Source organism: Saccostrea cucullata, unplaced genomic scaffold (genome assembly GCF_032062105.1).
Source record: "Saccostrea cucullata isolate Sc308-1 unplaced genomic scaffold, CSIRO_AGI_Scuc_v1 ctg191, whole genome shotgun sequence".
In the NCBI taxonomy this organism is placed as follows: Eukaryota; Metazoa; Mollusca; class Bivalvia; order Ostreida; family Ostreidae; genus Saccostrea; species Saccostrea cuccullata.
The window spans coordinates 164,589-182,633 of record NW_026935443.1 but is presented as its reverse complement, the minus strand read 5'-3'; the positions used below and the strand labels follow the sequence as shown (position 1 = coordinate 182,633).

Genomic DNA, 18,045 nt, shown 5'->3' with positions numbered 1-18,045 from the left:
GTTAGTGGGCACTTAATTTCGTTGTTTTGAAAGTAACCCTATTCAATATAGAGTTAAATGAAATTTCGTGTAGGATTTGATTCCGTTGATAATTTTGAACGAAATAAACGAAATTTAATCCCCCACGAATATTTGCGCTCTTACAGTATATACATATATTGAAAAGATGGATGAATATCAATAAACGAAATATTAATAGAAATGACGACAATATAACAAAATTCATTTCATTAATCTTAAATTTCAATTTTAAAACTTATAAAAAGCTTACAACTTTTCTATATCATCACTTATGATAGTGATTTATGCATTAAAAAGGCTTTTGCAATAAGACATATATTGTTAAGAACATACAAAATAATGCTTTTAGGCTTTTGGGTTGTTTATGATCAGATATTTTATCAACAAAGCTTACAAACTTTAGTACCTATGAGTTAATTATTAACATACAGGTTTACAGAATCAGTTGAGGCATGATCAAACAATATTTTTAGCTTACATAAAAAGAAATATATTCTTCATAGTAATACTTAGGTAAATGAAAGTTTCATTTAAAATTCATCTAAGTAAACTACTGATGAGGTTTTACCTTTTAATTTTTAATTTGTTTGTCGGATATATGTCTTTTTGTTGTCTTTTACTGTCGGAACAAATGGCCTTTGATTTTGAATATTTTATCTATTTTCCTTTCCTTTTTTCTAACATTCTTGGTAGGACGATATATCATGCCAGAAAAAAAAAGTGGGAAAAAAACATGTAAAATAAATTGCCAAATATGTATATCTATAAATAATTACACAAAATCTAGAACAATACAGCCACTTTAATGATATCAGATGAAAAACTTATTTGGAAAATCAAGTAGACAATTTGAAATAAGGATGATTTTTTTCTTCTTATATTTGGTGAAAAGATATTTCCATTTCTCATATATCCTTTTTTAAAGTATCATTTCTAATTTTACAAGTGAAAATCTATCAATGTACCTAAAGTTCCCTATTTAAGGAGACAATTCTTCAAAATCATTTGTCAATTTTACATATTTTAACTATTCCCAGCAATCAAAATGAATTTGAACCATTTGAATTACTTTTACTATAAACTGGATTCCAAAAACTTCACAAAAATCGACCCAAACAAAGATACATATATAGCGGGTTCCAGTAAATGTTCTATCAAGCCTCTTTTTTCAATTTTCACTAAAATATTAACAGTGGTGAATAAGAAACTTCATAAGAAATCGGCAATAATATATTTGAGAAGTGGTGTAAATCAGATGTGGATACTTGAAAATTCCGAGGAACGTTTGGAAATTTTGAAATTCACAAATTATATTTCACAAATTGATATACATGTACAACCATTCCCCACGACAAAGTCCAGCTTTTTTTTAAAACATCATTGACAGCTGCTTTTACAATATAAATTGAAATTCTAAATTTATACTTACCTCGTAATTACTTGCAAAATAATTTTCATTAAAAAGCATTCTGATTGTACAAACAATTACTCTGAAGCTGATATTAACAAGATGTTTAACTTTATGATTGACAACATCTATGTGATTTTTGTTCGTTATCTCCATATATTTCAATCTAGATAATACAATCAGAAACACAATACGAACACATACACTGTAATATGAGTACTAGTAAATTTGTTTTCAAATATACGGGTATATTTCAGTTCCTTTTATCTTATGGTTATTCAATAAAAAATATAAGTATCATTCCTTTCACTGAAACGCTGATATTTATATATTAACTTTATGTTAACAAATCCATTTTAATTCCTTATGTTGTGGAAGTTTTGTCTTTCCTTACGCTCATATTGACATAACTGATAGATATATACAAACTTTACCTTGCAGAAGTAGAAGGAAGCAGAGCGAGCACAGAACCTCCAAAAATATCAGAGGTGGGATCTGGTGCCATGGAGGAATGAGCATCCCCTGCTGATCAATCACATCTGCTATGTGCTCCTTGTCCTGATCGGGAAAACCGGTTAATTAAACCCGCTTTGTAGAGTTTTTTCTGTGTATAAGTTCTTTTTTTTCTTTATTAGACTAAAATCTTTAGTAAATCGTTGTTTTAGAAAATAAACACGTTTTAAATTGATTATTTGAAAAAATGTACATTTTTTTCTTCAATTTTTATACTTGGAAATGACATTCTTTTAAGAAAAATTTTAGTGCAAAAAGGAATCTCTTGTTTGATTTCAATGTACAACTTTTAAATAAACGTCAGTAAATATTTTTTCTCTATATGATATTATGATACATGTAATATTTTCCCTTTTCGGATCTTTTTTCGGGATTAACCCAAACAATGTTAAATATTTACATGCATTAAAAATATACATATAGGAAAATTCAGGAAGATTGTATTGCATTACTGGTGTAGTCATATGACATTATATGATTTTTATTTTTATTTTGAAAGTAAACTTAATTAAAAGTTTCACTTGAATCAAATTGAAAATTTTAAATGTTATTAATATACAGCTCATTAGCTTAATATTAATTTATCTGAAGATGAGTTTACCACAGTAGGGTTGGACCATACCCAAAACTTGAAGTGTCACTGCTGGAAAAGATATAGCCTATGTAATTCGATTACAATGTTTTTTCATATTATCATTTTTTGTGAGTAAAAACAAGGTGTAATACTCTTATAACATCTTAATAATTATATGCAAAATTTAAATGCACATGCTATTATTTAATGATAAATTTATATGATTGTAATAGACACTTTCGAATCAAATAAAAACAATCTTATATTTTGTAAAAAAAAAAAAAAAAAAAAAAAAAAAAAAAAAACCAAACCTGTATATGCTTCTTTAATTTCAGGTTTTATTACAGTAGAGTGAAAATAAAAATCTTCATGAAATTTTAAGGGAGCCAACACGGTAGACCAATTTAATATTCATCATCATAGGAGTCCATGTAAAGTCAGTGACGCAGTAGGCAACGTCATCAACTAAAAAAAGCACCAGGTAACTAATTGGGGAGGAGATAATTAATGTAAGTTTCTTACTGAAGATTCGTTGTTAGATACATTTCATAAATAATAAATCATTATTTGAGTGATTTTTTTTTAAATATCTACAATTTTCGTCACATTCCTATGAATAATGAACAGTGTTTTTATTCTTTTAATTTTATTCATTTGTATAATGACGTTTAAAAAATTAAAAAAATACACTTAAACTATACAGAATTTTGTCATTTAGTACTCATAATAAATCGTTAAGTTTGTGTCAAAAAATCGAAAAGTCCCGAAAGGAAATAAAAAATTTAGCACCAATATCGATAATGATGAAGATGTACTTCTGAACCCTAATACATTTACATATGTACCTCCATTGACTGCTGATTATCGAGATTATCTTCTCAGTGGCTGATCATGTAGTCATTTACAACTACAAATGTAAATTATAATTTACTGTCTTCAGTCAAATTATACTGTTGACCTTATTTGAATGTATTGTATTTGGAAATTTACTGAATTTGCTTAAAATATTTTTACTGGACTTTTTTGAAAGATAACATTGCATATTGAAGACCTCTCTAACATTTATGTTTTTTCCCAGTTGAATAAAACATTCTAGTAATAATTAATTGCTAAATTACTGATCTTCAAACTTATCTGTACCTATATACATGTACATTGTATTTCTAAATAGTGGTGTAAAACATGTAAATGTATACATATTTGTACTTTTTTTTTTCTAGATTTCTAGAAGATATCCATATACATGTTATGGTTAAGGTCAGACGACATGTTCCTCAAATACATGTTTTGTATCTCTTGGTAAAAAAATTTTCATATTTGTCACTCTCTTCTGATTTCTACATCGTTTTCAAAATGTTTTTAAATATAGGTACCACAAAAAATGTTATATGGGCCATTCAGAAGATACCCCATAAGGGTTATATAGGAAATTGACCATGAGGTATCTTGTCCAAATGTCTGGTAACGTACCATAATTTGTTGCGAGGAAACTTTTTTAACTACCTATACTTCAATGACAAATTCATAGGGAAAATTATATACATTTGTAGGAATGTATCATCTGACCTTCAGTTGTTTCTTTAAAAAGAATTAACATATACTATTCGATTTCAATGAAAAACTTCCTTTTCCAATGATTAAACTAGGTGTGTATTTTTATAGAGAGAAAAAAAAGATTTTCTCTCCTTGATTTCTGTTTTTTTTTAAATTAATTTTTCATTGCATAAAGAATTTGTTTGATTTTCAAAATGATTTCTTTAATAAAACAATGTACAGTGTACATGTTCTTAAGTAGTTTGATTTTCAAAATGATTTCTTTAATAAAACAATGTACAGTGTACATGTTCTTAAGTACATGCAAACTTTATTTCAACTACATACTGTTTGCTCCATCAAATACATGTACATATTTTCCAAGTATAAAATAAAACTACACGTTCTTTTTTAATTAGAATTGTTCACCATGTTGTAATTAATATTTTAATGCCATAAAATATTCCATATTTGGAAGTGCTTATAAGAAAAAAATCATTGAAGTCTTTTTTCAGACACCAAATAGCTCTATCAAAATCATAGCTGTTCTTTTAGCTTATCCACCTTTTTTTTTTTTAAATAATCCTCTTTTGTTTATAAATTCTTTTAATGGCATATTTCAAAGAAAACAAGAATAAAACACAACTAAATGTAACAAAATTTTATTTTTCAAACTCAAACATTTCATGATATTGTAATATCTATCTCTAAGATTGATGAGTTTTGAAATACAATTAAAAAGAGAGATTCTTGTGTTTTGTTTGTACTCTGGAAAAAAAAGCTTAAAAACAACTGATATCTGTCCATTATGATGAGATACAGCGTACTGTCATGGTCTTTCATCGTAATATCACAGGGTTTAATCTAAAAATAGGTTCTACCCTGACGAAATCAATATATGTATATACAAATTAAAAATATACAATATAAATTTTATAGCACTCGTTCGGGTCGTGCCTTTTTCACAGGGAGCAAGGATTTCAAAAGATTGTTTTTTACATTATAGTTGTCTGCAATTTTTTCTTTGGTTAAAATTCTTCTCTCAGACTCGTCATCTACAAATCATCCATGCGTGACGGAACTGACTTCATTTAAAGATTAAAGCATCCTCTTGAAACTAAACACATACAATATTCATATTTAACTTGTCATGAATTTTGTAGTACTCATTATATGCCTTGATATTTTTGTTGACTTCTTTGAGCAAATAATAAAATTTCTGAATTTTTCAATTGAAGTTTGCTGAGCATGCGTAATAAGATTCTTGAAACTAATACTGAGATGAGATTTTTACTTAAATCAAATATGACGATCAACCTTTGTAAAATGATTATATTGCACAAAATTTTATAGGGTGAAGAGTGATATATGGATCATTGAAAAATAGTTTGAAATATTTGTGATGATGGTCACTTTAAATTTGCAGAAAACATAAAGGCATTGAATAAAATAGTTTTTTTTCTTATTCTAAAAAATTCAAAGAAACTAGGCTTACACTTCGTGTGATAACTAGTATCCTTCAAGTAAAATTCAATACCATTAAGAAAGGCTCCCATAAACATTTCATCATACAAGACTATAATCTCAAAAAAGAGTATAAAACACATAGTAATAATGAAAATTAGATATACATACGGATATATCTACAGTTGATACATTCAACAAACAACCTATCCATACACACAGAATTCAAGCTCCACACATTCTTCGTCACAATATACCCTAAAATAGTTAAGTCTATTGTCGACTTTGATTCAAAAAATAAGACTTCATTCTGTAAAGTTTTTTTTTTCCCAACGGTAAGTCATTTTTCCTGAAGATAAAAAACCAACCTCTGAATTTATGCCACAAGTCTTAGATTATCTTCCAGAATATTCATTATCGTTTGTAATGCCAGTTCTGGAATTCAAATTCACTTAAAATTCCAAAAAATATATTTTTGCAAAGCACAATTTGTTTATGATAATATCATAGGTTGCTGACGATTTGTTCATTTTTTGCACATGCGCACAATGTTATGATTTGGAAGGACTTGCTGACGCAGCCACCGTTGTGTTCGGTTCGTTTCTACCTGAGACTGGCGTTTGATAATAGTATGGTGTATCTAAAAAAAAAAATAATGATGTAATTATATTAATATTATAAATCTGAAACAAGTAGTCGCATAATTCTTGAGAAATTTCAAAGTATATTATCTTTACCATATAAGCAATTTATGTTTAATTCAAAATTTATTGCATAAACTCCTAGAATTAATGTACCTTAATCTTTTTGTACAGCACTGACGACATGTCAGTTGAAATATATTTCAATTGTCAATATTTTGGGAATAGTGCTATTTTTAATATTTTTAAATCTACATTAAATATTTTTTTATAGATCCGCCCAGATTTCGAGGGACTTACTTAGAATACCTGTGGGGGTGGTGTATCTCATTGTCCAGGCTGGGTCCGCAGGATAGGCAGCTGTCTGGTACTGTGTGTACGGGGCTGTCCCAGCGGCATTATAATACTCCCCACCTGAAACAGGTAAGTAACAGGTAAATAAAACATGATTAACGGAGCTTGTTGAATGGAAACATGGGTTTGGGTCTTCATAAATAAAAGTATATGAAAATTACAAAGTTTGATGAATCAAGAGAATTATTAGCATTGAGCATGAGAAAACTAAGACATATGCAATAATGTTGATGTGGAAGCTGATGTTCTAGTATTGATTGGAAAGTTGGCATAATCGCACTTCAAATGCAAAAATACCCTCATATACCCGTGTTGCATTATTTATTCAGGAGCGGAAGACAGGTCTAGAAACTTAATGATAAACACGAGATTTGACAATTTTAAAAAATGATGAGTTTGTCCACCTAAAGTGTGTTGTATTAATTTTTCATATGTTGCTTTACATGTTACCGGGTTTTATAACTTTTTCATTTCGAAATTGTCTTTTATTCCATAAATGGAATAAAAGACAATTTTTGCAATGTACAATATACTTGTCACAAATACTGAAAGACATTCAACTGAACATGCATGAGCAGTCATTTCACAACAGATAAAATACACAGCATATGCAGACAACATCCGACACATGATTCCAGTGCATTACAGAACAATGCCAAAAACAACGATACTTTAAATTGAATGACAGGATAAATGCTTGGGGTTTGTTAAAAGTATTTTAACAGTTCATGAGGATTCAATCAAAAAATCTTCATGAACTGATGAACTCATTCAGACTGACTTTCATTCTATTTTCATGTATCTGCTGTTTTCAAAAGAAATGATTCACTCAGAAAATGTTTACCATAAATACCAAAAAAAGAGACCTTCTTTAAAAAGCCAAGATATTATCACAATATACCATAAAGCGGTTATCACCTCTAAATCGTAATTCATCAATACCACAGCCGAGCGCTAAACAATAGCATTCCGTTTCTTTTCTTCTGTTTTGACAAAAAATTGTATTAATAGGTTTAATTTATCAGTAGTTTATTTATCAGTTCGGACATGCAATGGGATCGCCCTCGCGGGAACGAACCAGTTGTGGCGTGACAGAGGACGATAATTTGTCGTCTGCTTTGTCTTAGCACTGACCGATAAGGAAGAAAATAGACCCCGGTGACGAATTCCTCTACTTTGTTACTCTGAAAGGACATACTAGAGTGGCAAATAGCCAACACAAAAGGAATAGAGATGTTGAGAGAGATAAACTGATGACTGCGATTCTAAATAGAGAACCTGAAAGAGGAAATCTACACGAAAATGGAATGGACAAAAAATAGGATCGTCATGGAACAAGGATGACAATGAAGACCTTACAAGCTTGGATTGCAATTGTTTTTAAGCTGATTTTATTTAATGTCATTGTTGTTTTTTTTTAACATATAAGCAATAAATCATGTTTTGCTTTGCAATTTAATGAATTAAAAATGTTTTGCTTTTTTCTTCGTCAACAGTTTGCGTTCCGAAAGATGAGGGATATCGTCTGACGATGACAAAATGTGTGCAAAATGATACAAACGAGAACCGTCAGGGTTTTTATCTGATGTTCTCGACAACATCATCATTTACAGTTCCGTATTCCACGGGGCACAATTATTTAGGGACCTCCACAACAGAGTAGATTAAATTGAATTCTGGAATAAAGTGATCTGATTTCGGTTTAATCGCAGAGGTTTTGAGTATCTCGCTCGGATGGGACCTCGTTGCCGAGTTATCCGATCCCAGGGAGAGAAAAATCTCGCTGAAGATTCCGGGGAATGGTGATTTTATCATGAAACGGACAGAGTTATCCTATTTGCAAATGCTGTATCGATTGGCGAATGGTGTTAACACTATCGCGCATGTATCATCGTCCGTTTCGTATTTCTGTCATTGGCTCTCGCGACATAACGATTTTATCGGTCACCTAAAGCATTAAGGACCCGTTAATTTTGTTGCGTCCGTCCCTCATAGCTTTTTATCGTAGGATGCAGCAATGCAAGATAGTGTAACAAATCGGGAGTTGGTGTTTTTTCTCGATTAAATGCGACAATTTTTACACTGTGTTTATCTTGGCCATGATTCCATCCCCCTGATCGATGCAGGTTTCGAACATTTACATATGTATTATCCCTTGCGTTTAATATGGGACGGTTTAATGATTCATTTCCTACCCGATAGAGAGATTCAGTTTATGCGTGAATTTAATGACCTATTATTATTGATCGGGTGTGATCTCCGCTAATGTTCGTATGTTAAAACAATATGAGACATTATGCACTAACATACATCTAACGATTAAATAAAGGGAAACATGACAAAGAAGATGTTTCTTTTTATTGTAGGGATAAAAATGTGAATTATCATTAATGTAAGGCTTAACGAATAAAATCAAAATATGAATATTTGTTCCTCCATCATGATCTCAGTTGATAGCCAAACAGATTTTTCATGTAAAACTTTTAATCACTTAAAAGGCGTTTGATTAGACCATACATCCTCGTCCTCAAAAGCAAAGTAATGTATCGACAAAGTGCAAAAGTAATTTTTATCCAATAATTTATCTCTTCATATTGGTTAATCGAAAATGAGATTAAAGACCGATATATTCCATAACTACTGTAAAGCTCGAACCCGACTTCTAGACTGCCTGGAGTGAAAATTTAATTTCTCCTGCGGGTCATTTTACACAGCAATCATTGTCACTGCAAACTGGCTGAACAGAAATAAAAAAAAAAATTAGAAATAAAATTGAAAACTTAAAAATTTACTTCGGCAGATGAAGCCGTGATTCTCGGTAATTAGTAGTACCAATGTTCTGTGTGTCATTAGAGACAGACAGTGCCTAGCAATAGCTTGAAAGCCGAGAAAAGAAGCAATTGTATGGTAATTTTATTAACCCGTCTCCATTATTATATGGCTTATGTGACAACTGCACACGAGAGACTATTACGGCAAAAAACATCAGCATTATAACATAAAAGATGTTTTGCCCCGTTTTAATCTCGCATGCTAACTATTCTGTAATTTCAGGGTGGCGGGATCAGAGGATCCCACGTTGATTTGGTATCGTGTTGAAAAACATTCATTTTAAAAATCTGTATTTTTTTCAGAAAAAAAAGTGTCACAGATGATTTCTACCATTCAGTTTAAATGAAAACTACCGATCAGTATAGACTATAGAGCATTGTTAAGTGAATTATATTTGAAGACTTGCCCTAATATCCCAAATAAGTAAGCAAATAATTTGCAGTCATAATGCTGAATATTATGTGGTAATTATTTAAAATTTGGTTACATAATTTGTGTAGGACCCGAGAAGGATATGGAAATAACGAACAGTATTCAATCTCAACGTCCATTAAACAAATATACAAAATAAGTGCAGAGCAAACACGGACCTTCAGAGGTGGGATCAGGTGCCATGGAGGAGTGAATCCCCTACCGGTCACACCCGCCGTGTGCTCGTTGTCATAATCAGGATATAACGGAAAAAATCCGTGGTCAATTCAGTGTATAAATAATGGACTAACAATTGGTATGAAAAACGTCATTCAGCATTTCATTCAATGATAAATTGTATTTGCTGACAAGGTAATCGACCATAGAATTTACGAAATGATGACTTTAAACGAGACTGTTGATATTCTTGTTTCATCAACTTGCTTGTCAATAATTTACCTCGTTTAAGAAACTGTTCATACGCAGAGCATGCTATATCGAATCAACTGAGATATAAATACTCCGTATGCAGGTGATGAAGGTATATTGCTGCATAAGTAAGGGAAGTTGACGATAGAAAAATTAAAGTCATCACGTTTATCATATAGCTTGGTTGTTAGATTACCATTAGTGTCTTTTTCAAGTAAAATATCCAAGTATGAAGCAGAAGTGTCGGACTCTGTGGTATCTTTTATCTCAAGCTCACCAGGATATATCGTGTCAACGTATGAATGGAAATTATCATTATTAATTGACAATACGTCGTCGATATATCTAAATGTCGAGTTGAAGGCCACAGCAAGTGTTTTCTTCTTTTCACGTAAAAGATTTTGCATAAATTCTGCTTCATATGAATATAAATATAGGTCTGCTAACAATGAAGCACAATTTGTACCCATGGGAATTCCAATAGATTGTTGGAATACCTAGATATTGTCAATCAGAAACTCAAGCATCTTCTTGATGTCAACTTCAGAGTACATATGTGTGCAATCAGAATCTGTTTTAACAAAATAATTTTTCAAATGACCAATGACGAGATAAGTAAACTTACGAGTTCCATTTTTGTTGAAGAAGCAGCTGTCAATGATATCAAAAAGCCTGGATTTTAATTTGTCGTGGGGAATTGTTGTGTATAAAGTTGAAAAGTCGTAAGTTTTTATGCTGTTGATTTTTGTAAAGTCTTGTGAATAATTAGTCATGCTAGAGATTTGTCACTATTATAAGTAGTAATAAATGCGCGATGACTTCCGAGTGATTAGAAGACGCATTCGATGTTTGGTCGGTTCCCAATGCAGCGTTAAGTCTAAAAGTCGGACCGATTTCCTGCAAAAATTACAACTGCCAATTCAGCCCTTTCTTTTTGGTTTCTATTGCAGAAAAATATTACGAAACGGTGATGACACAGTCTTTTTAATCGAATCAAAGAACTGCAAGAAGACGGACAAACGATCCTCTTGTCCAATAATTCATCAATTCGTTCCAATGGCAAAATATTATCAAACGCTTTTAATTCGCTAATCTATTCTCGTGCGAATGATACCGACCAATTCTTCCGAACGGAGAGATGTGATTAATGAAGGAACTTCCTAATCGGATCGTATAAGTAGCCTCCAAACTTCATAGTCAAATTACAGGCCCATTGGCTATGTCCAAGGTCCACTGGTTTGGAAAATATAATTTTCATTGCTCCTGTATAATGCGAATTTTATTAACGATTGCCAAAGTAGACAAAGACAGGGACGTTCGATATCCAAATGTTCATGATGAGGTCTTAAATAAAGATTTAACGAAATAAAATGTCTTTATAGTTTTCCAACAATAACCTAATCATGCTTAATTTTCTTTATAAAAATACATGTTTTGGTGAGAGGACATCCATAAGAACTTATTGGTATCTTTTTATTTTATTATTGACTCTTTCGTCCGACACTATTGTTGTTTTATTTTTTTTAAGTTTTACAACTAAAAAATATATATTAAAAGAATCCTTTATTTTAAAGGGGGATGCAATAAATATGAGTTAAAGATGTTAAGCTTAGTTAGCACCTTAGTTACAAACATCAAACCAAAGTCGCGATTTAGAGCCCTCACAAATTCACATCAAAAGCTTCACTTTTTAACTCCGATTAAAAAGATATCAACATATTTGTGCCAAACTTGACATAACGATGATAAGGAAAGCTGAGAAAATGATAGATATATTTAATCCAAAATGATACACAGCGATGATGAACTGACAATAGGGACGGGTTTATCGCGGATGCACGTGCTTTCCGTCAGTCATATTTCCGGCAATCTTGCAACCGATGAGAAATGTTTCACAGTGCGTGTTTATTTGTTAAGAACACATGCTAAAGATGTTTCAATTTGTCAACAATGACAATGTGATAAATAGTCAAAACAAAAAGAATGTAAAAATCAATTTGTAAATTCCCTTGTCCATAAAATTGGACTCCGAGATAAAAATTCTTGGTTTTATTCTACAAAGAGAAGTGTTTAAAACTTTGCTTTTATGGACTTTACTTACAAAATTATTTAAAAATGTCAATTTATCAAACAAAGCAATCTTTAAATTGAAAATAATTCTGGTCTTTATTTTTATATTTTATTTAGATGGACTTAAAGAACGACTTTGCTACTTCAAAATGCAGCTTCTCCTTTGCATGAAAGATTTTTTCAAATGTTTAATGAAAGGGACTTTGTGACCATGTACATGTATTTATCTACAGTTCATGCAAGAAACCAAATTTCTCTTAGAATAAACCATGAGCTGAGGATGTAATCTCCTTCTCTGCTTCCCTCACATCATCAGGGTTGGTCCAGCTAAGCATAAAACAAAGAAATACAAACAGAGCGTGGTTTAGGGTGTGAGGACTTACTGGGTGGGTTGGCCGAGCTATAAGATCCGCTGGATATTACTAGAGGTTGAACAACACTGCCGACAACAGCCTGACTGGGAAACGTAGCATGTGAACCGTTATAGCTGCTAGCTTGACCTAATTGTGAACAAAATGCTAAATTAATGCATGCATACTATTTTTTTTTCTTGGTGCCAATCTGTGCTTATAGAAAAATAATTTTGGATTTTCTCCTTTGCACTATCAAGATGATTTATATATTTTGTTTTCTTTGGCAGAAGAGAGGACATGTGTGTCAAATCTTCATCGGGGTTGTAAATTTCCAAAGATCAAACAACCTATTTTGTTTATACTCCGTCCATATGATTGTAAATTTGATAAAAATCAGAAAGGAAAGTATGCAAACAACACTTCGATTCAAAAAAAGACAATTTGTGCGGCTGGAAACAATAATGAGAATGAGTTCATAAAAGTATTCATTATCAATTTCAGTCGATCTTTACTTTTTGCATTGCAATGAATTTTTCAGATAAATCAATGGTTGGGATTTCCTGTATGATTGTTTGATATCACATTTTTCATCTTTGTTGTCCAAAAAATTAATAGAAAATATTCAACTCGTGGTGTAACTTACGTCTCGACATGAAATGTTTGACAAATCTTAATGAAAATCATTTCATGGCGGATAAAATCTAAATCTGATAAATGTTTTATAACATACGAATGTGTAATGGAATATACTGAAAGTGTTTAAGTAACCCATGATTTTCAAAATAAAATTTTGAACATCACAGCTGATTAGTTTAATATCATTTGATTAATACCCAAATCACCATGATGCATGCATTAATTTTTTTTTAATGTTGGTTGACAGTTACCTTTTTCTTTCAACAGGCTGAATATGATGGTTGAGGATGTTGCAATGTACTCATGCACGTTAGTAGCTTAAGAGAGTTAGCCGTTATAGGTTGATTATATCAGTGTGTTAATAGTCTCGTCACCACAGGCAAATAAATAACATGTAGTTAGTCTTGTTACTTTACTACACAAGTGGCGATAACCTATGTATAGCACTCTGATCTCTTCGAAAAAAAGGAAAAAGCTAAATTGTCCGGATATTGGCAAGAGCTTTCGTTTACTAACATCAAAGTTTAGTTGAGGAAATCATAAATATGTCCTTCTTTTTTATATTGATGCGAATGTCGCTGCTCCGACTTTAGCATACACTGTTTTTACTTTGTCTCCAGTAGGAAAAAAAACCCAGGGAGATTGTTTGAAGCCCCCTTGTCTCAGGAGTTTATGACAAATCTAGAATCGCCTCAGTAATCACATATCAGAGAGAAAACGTTGAGCAGATTAGGTGTTGTTTCATATGGTTTCGATTAAAACATAAAATATAACACGTTTTGCCCAATATAAAAGAGTTCGATGTAATCCTAACTTTCAAACACAGATGATATAGAGTACAGTAAACTAATTCGTCTCTTAAGTTCCTTTTCTGGGGCACAATACATGATTTTTATTTCATATTGCCTGGGTTTTATAACAGACCAATTAGTACAATTTAAGATGATGCTTCACGATTGTAAAATGAATTTCACCGTACTAGATTTTTGTGGATTTTCTCAAATATCGTGTTACGACATTTAAAAATTGTCATCACTATTTCGTTTTGTTCCTTTTGTCTGTGTCAAGAAAATGAGAATTGTTAGATATATCGGGACCCCCTTCCAAAATAATATGATAATCCAATGGACCCATCCTTGGTGGGCCTTAACACTTTTTTTGGTTAACATTTATTTATTAAAAGAATGCAAGAAGCTATAGAAACTGAATATGGAAAATATAGGACTTTGTGTAAATAAAAGCAACTTAGGTGTATATTGGTTTTAGTATTAGTAACATCATAAATTGCCTTTTTATTGCAGCTATTAAGTCCAAAATAAGATGCAAATAATAAAAAATTAAATTAATTCGTTTTGCATTCTGGGTAAACTTGAAAGCTTATGAAAAATTGCTGAGCTTGCTTTTACATATGAAAGTTTCTTTTCTTTCCTTTGCTTGTTTCTTTATCTTATCAAAAAATCTTAATGAAATTATTTGTTTGATGTTGAATTTTTCATCGAGAAAAACATCAAAAGTGAAACGTTTGAATTTCAAAATAGGGTTGTTTTCGTGTTTCGAGGGAAACAAAGAGAACAAAAGAAAAGAAACCAATATAGAAGAAGGTGAATGGTTTTGAAAATGCAGGTGAAGTAAAAAATAAGATTGTTCTAATGAAGGTGAAAAAAGGAAAAAAACGAAAAAAAATTCTACAAACCGAAAAAAAAAAGAAAAAGGGCATGCTTACTTGAAAATTGTCCCGAAAACGACGGCAACGGTGTATAAGACTGGGACATAGTGGGTTGAACGGGCTTAAGCTCTGTCAGGTTGTTAGACCCACCCCCTGAGCTGGGGGAGCCCGCCTTGGGGGGAGGGGTGTTGTTATTATTGTTGATGGTTGGTGTTGATGATGAAGTTGGTGTGTTGTTGGTTGCTGCAAAAAGGGTAACAACAACATGCAAGGAATACACTCAAGTTTTTACCAGAAAACACGATAGCACAATGCACAATATATAATATATATATATAGAAGAAGCAATACTGAGGAAAGATGCCTGATATAATAAATTTAGCAGAAACAATCACCGTATTTGCTTAATGTTTAATATTCTACACATCTTAAAAAAAATAAAATAAAATGTATATAAAAACTTCTGAAAATTTCGCTTTATTTCTCTCAATGAAAGATTTATGAAACATACATTTTTAGTATTCAAACATATTTAATTTGATAAAAAATAGATAACTGAATTTGCAATAAGGTTTGCAAAGACAAATTTTTTTGGGCTTTGGGGAAAATTATATGAAAATAATATTCCTTTCCAAAAATAATTTTTGGTCAGACGAAATAAATTTTGGGATCAGACGCATGACATCCTGAATTATTTGTTGAATATTTCTCTTATATGACATTGCTAATCAAATGAGTCGTGATTTAATGCATAGGGATGGCGCGTTGCATTTGTACTAGTCCAATAACAATGACTTATTTTTATTTGGTGGAGTATTTATTGGAGATTTCCAACAAGCCTGATTAGGAGCGGTCATGCAAATGACCAATTCATAAGTGGAAGCCGTAATGGGAAAACTGAAATGCGAGAGAGACAGAGAGAGTTAGTGTTATTCAGTGGCTTTTTTGATTGAATAATTCTTCCTATTTTCCCTTCCTTCTTGATGGACAAGTTGATAATTTGATAGCATATTGTCTTGTTCTTCTGCAGTGATAGTGTAATTTCTCTCTCACTTTGTGTAGTCTCTCACAATTTTGCTAATCAATGGACCATTGAAATGAAATTCAACAGAACCAAAAAAATAATGCTCTACAGAGATGTTTGAAATATTTTGCAGAAATTCAAATTTTCTTATTCAACACCTGTTTAAAGTTTCTATGCTAATGAAGATCCTTTTTGTGGATAAAAAAGCCAGTATTTTTAATTTTCCCATTCAATTTTCATCCAAGACAAGCAATTGGTCCTGTATTTTACCTCGAGCAAGAAAACAATTTATCAACCTCTAAGTCTTCAATTACTTTTCATTATTTATCCCTTGATGTATTGGTATCTAAGATTAGTTCAAAACAGAGTCTTGATGGAAAAGGGAAGAAAAAACGAGACGCACGAAAACAGCTTTAAATTTCACCTATATTTTTTATACAAAAAATTGGTTTACTTTTAAAGTGCTTTGGTTAAATATGTTTTTTCTCGTCAGAAAAATATATCAATATTTTATTGGGATGAATAGAAGACTTAAAAATAAGTTTCAGATTTAAGAACACCTTTAAAAGGTAAAAAAGAGCAAGGTAAACACCAGAGCTGTACCTTCTTGGAATTGCTCTTGTTGCGCAGGTGGCTGTGCTTCCGTTGCCACGGCAACCACTATTGGTTTCAATTCCTGAGTCTGCGCATTAACACTTATTTCTGTTCCCAGTTGGTGACCTCAAATTTTTAAAATTAAAGTTTAACCATTACACAAAAATATTCTGAACCCGAATTTTGAAGAAAGAAGATTTTTTTTAATGCTTATTGTATACACTTATCCACTGGTTGCGATATAGCTCGAGGGCTTGCCCGAGGGGAATAGTTCCTGTCAAGGGTTTGAAAAAATTGTGGATAAATGTTTTATCATACTGATGTATAATTACAATTTTTGAATTTTTTTTTTGAAAAGAAAATACAAGAATAATCGGCATAATGCTACTGAAGTCATTATGACATAAAATATTTTTTGGATTGTTTTTCCGATAGTATACCCCGGGGTATAGCTTTGCTATGCGTGAACTATAAAAGATAGCTATTTTACCTTCTGGACTTTATATAGGAAACATTTTAACAGAAGTATAATAATTATGATTATCTTGCTTCAGCTTCGAGAAACCGAAATTAAACTGGGTGCAATATGGTTCCTAGCTTTTATTGATACTTATATATCGAGGCTATCGTTCCAACACAGCGTGCAAATATACATAAAAATAAACAAATAACCGTGCTCTATATATAATGTTTCACATAGAACGTTATATATGTAATAAATGCACAAAATTCCACAGATGTTACAATATAATTTTTTTAAAAAACATATCATTCAGTTAGTTATATTTCATCTACGTTATAAGTTAGTTTCTTAAACTACTAAACATCTAGACCATTTTACAAAATATATTAACCATAACACAAATAGGCATGACACTGTTATACAATAAAGAAATTAAAACATAGCCCAAAAATATTTAATTGCACAGACAACATTTATAAATAAATGCCTCACCTAATGTTGTGGCAAAGTTGGTTGTTGTGCTTTGAGATTCGGAATTGGCCACCGTGCCTATTGCCGGAGATGCGATAGTGTACTCGACTCCGACTTGGGATTTTAAAACATCCCCGGAAATGGTTGTCGTTGTGTTAACAAAATGAGCATTATAATTTGGAGGAAGATTTGCGGGTACTCCAGCGGGGTACATTTGTGCATTGTTTATAATCAGTGTGTGAGGCATGCCTTGAGCTTCATTGGTGCCATTTTCGGCTCGGGCTTGTTTCGTTGGTCTAGGTTGGGTTTGGTACCATATCTGCTACAATACACAATGTTACCATTATTGCATTAATAAATATTTACAGGATGAACACAAAATATTAGGAAACTCTCTAATTTTACATAGTCTCGATTTATTCTTGACTCAGGAACAGAGGGAAGACATTGCTAGGTCAGTGATGTGACTTTCAAATACAGTATAATTTTTAATTCTTATGCATTTCAGTAAATTATACTTGATTAAGATTAAGCCAAAGACGTTTAATAGAATACATCCTTTAATGTACAGTGTAATACATTTTCTGT

General features: G+C 31.5%; 2 protein-coding genes across 14 annotated transcripts in view; one reads left to right on the top strand and one right to left on the bottom strand.

The window, feature by feature from the left end:
* LOC134242872 (serine/threonine-protein kinase SBK1-like) overlaps positions 1-18,045 on the top strand; it is a 444,928-nt gene that overhangs the window by 274,558 nt on the left and 152,325 nt on the right. The window lies entirely within an intron of this gene.
* LOC134242859 (paired box protein Pax-2-like) overlaps positions 4,696-18,045 on the bottom strand; it is a 55,590-nt gene continuing 42,240 nt past the window's right edge. For 8 of the 13 annotated variants that reach the window (XM_062725002.1, XM_062725004.1, XM_062725003.1 and 5 more), the window contains 6 exons: positions 17,479-17,779; positions 16,533-16,649; positions 14,963-15,148; positions 12,634-12,750; positions 6,455-6,568; positions 4,696-6,153 (listed from right to left, as the gene is read on the bottom strand). In XM_062725002.1, coding sequence (XP_062580986.1) covers positions 6,065-6,153; positions 6,455-6,568; positions 12,634-12,750; positions 14,963-15,148; positions 16,533-16,649; positions 17,479-17,779 — 924 coding nt within the window. In that variant the 3' untranslated portion in view covers positions 4,696-6,064. The remainder of the gene's footprint in view (positions 6,154-6,454; positions 6,569-12,633; positions 12,751-14,962; positions 15,149-16,532; positions 16,650-17,478; positions 17,780-18,045) is intronic. The other 5 variants (XM_062725005.1, XM_062725013.1, XM_062725006.1 and 2 more) reach the window with 4 other exon arrangements.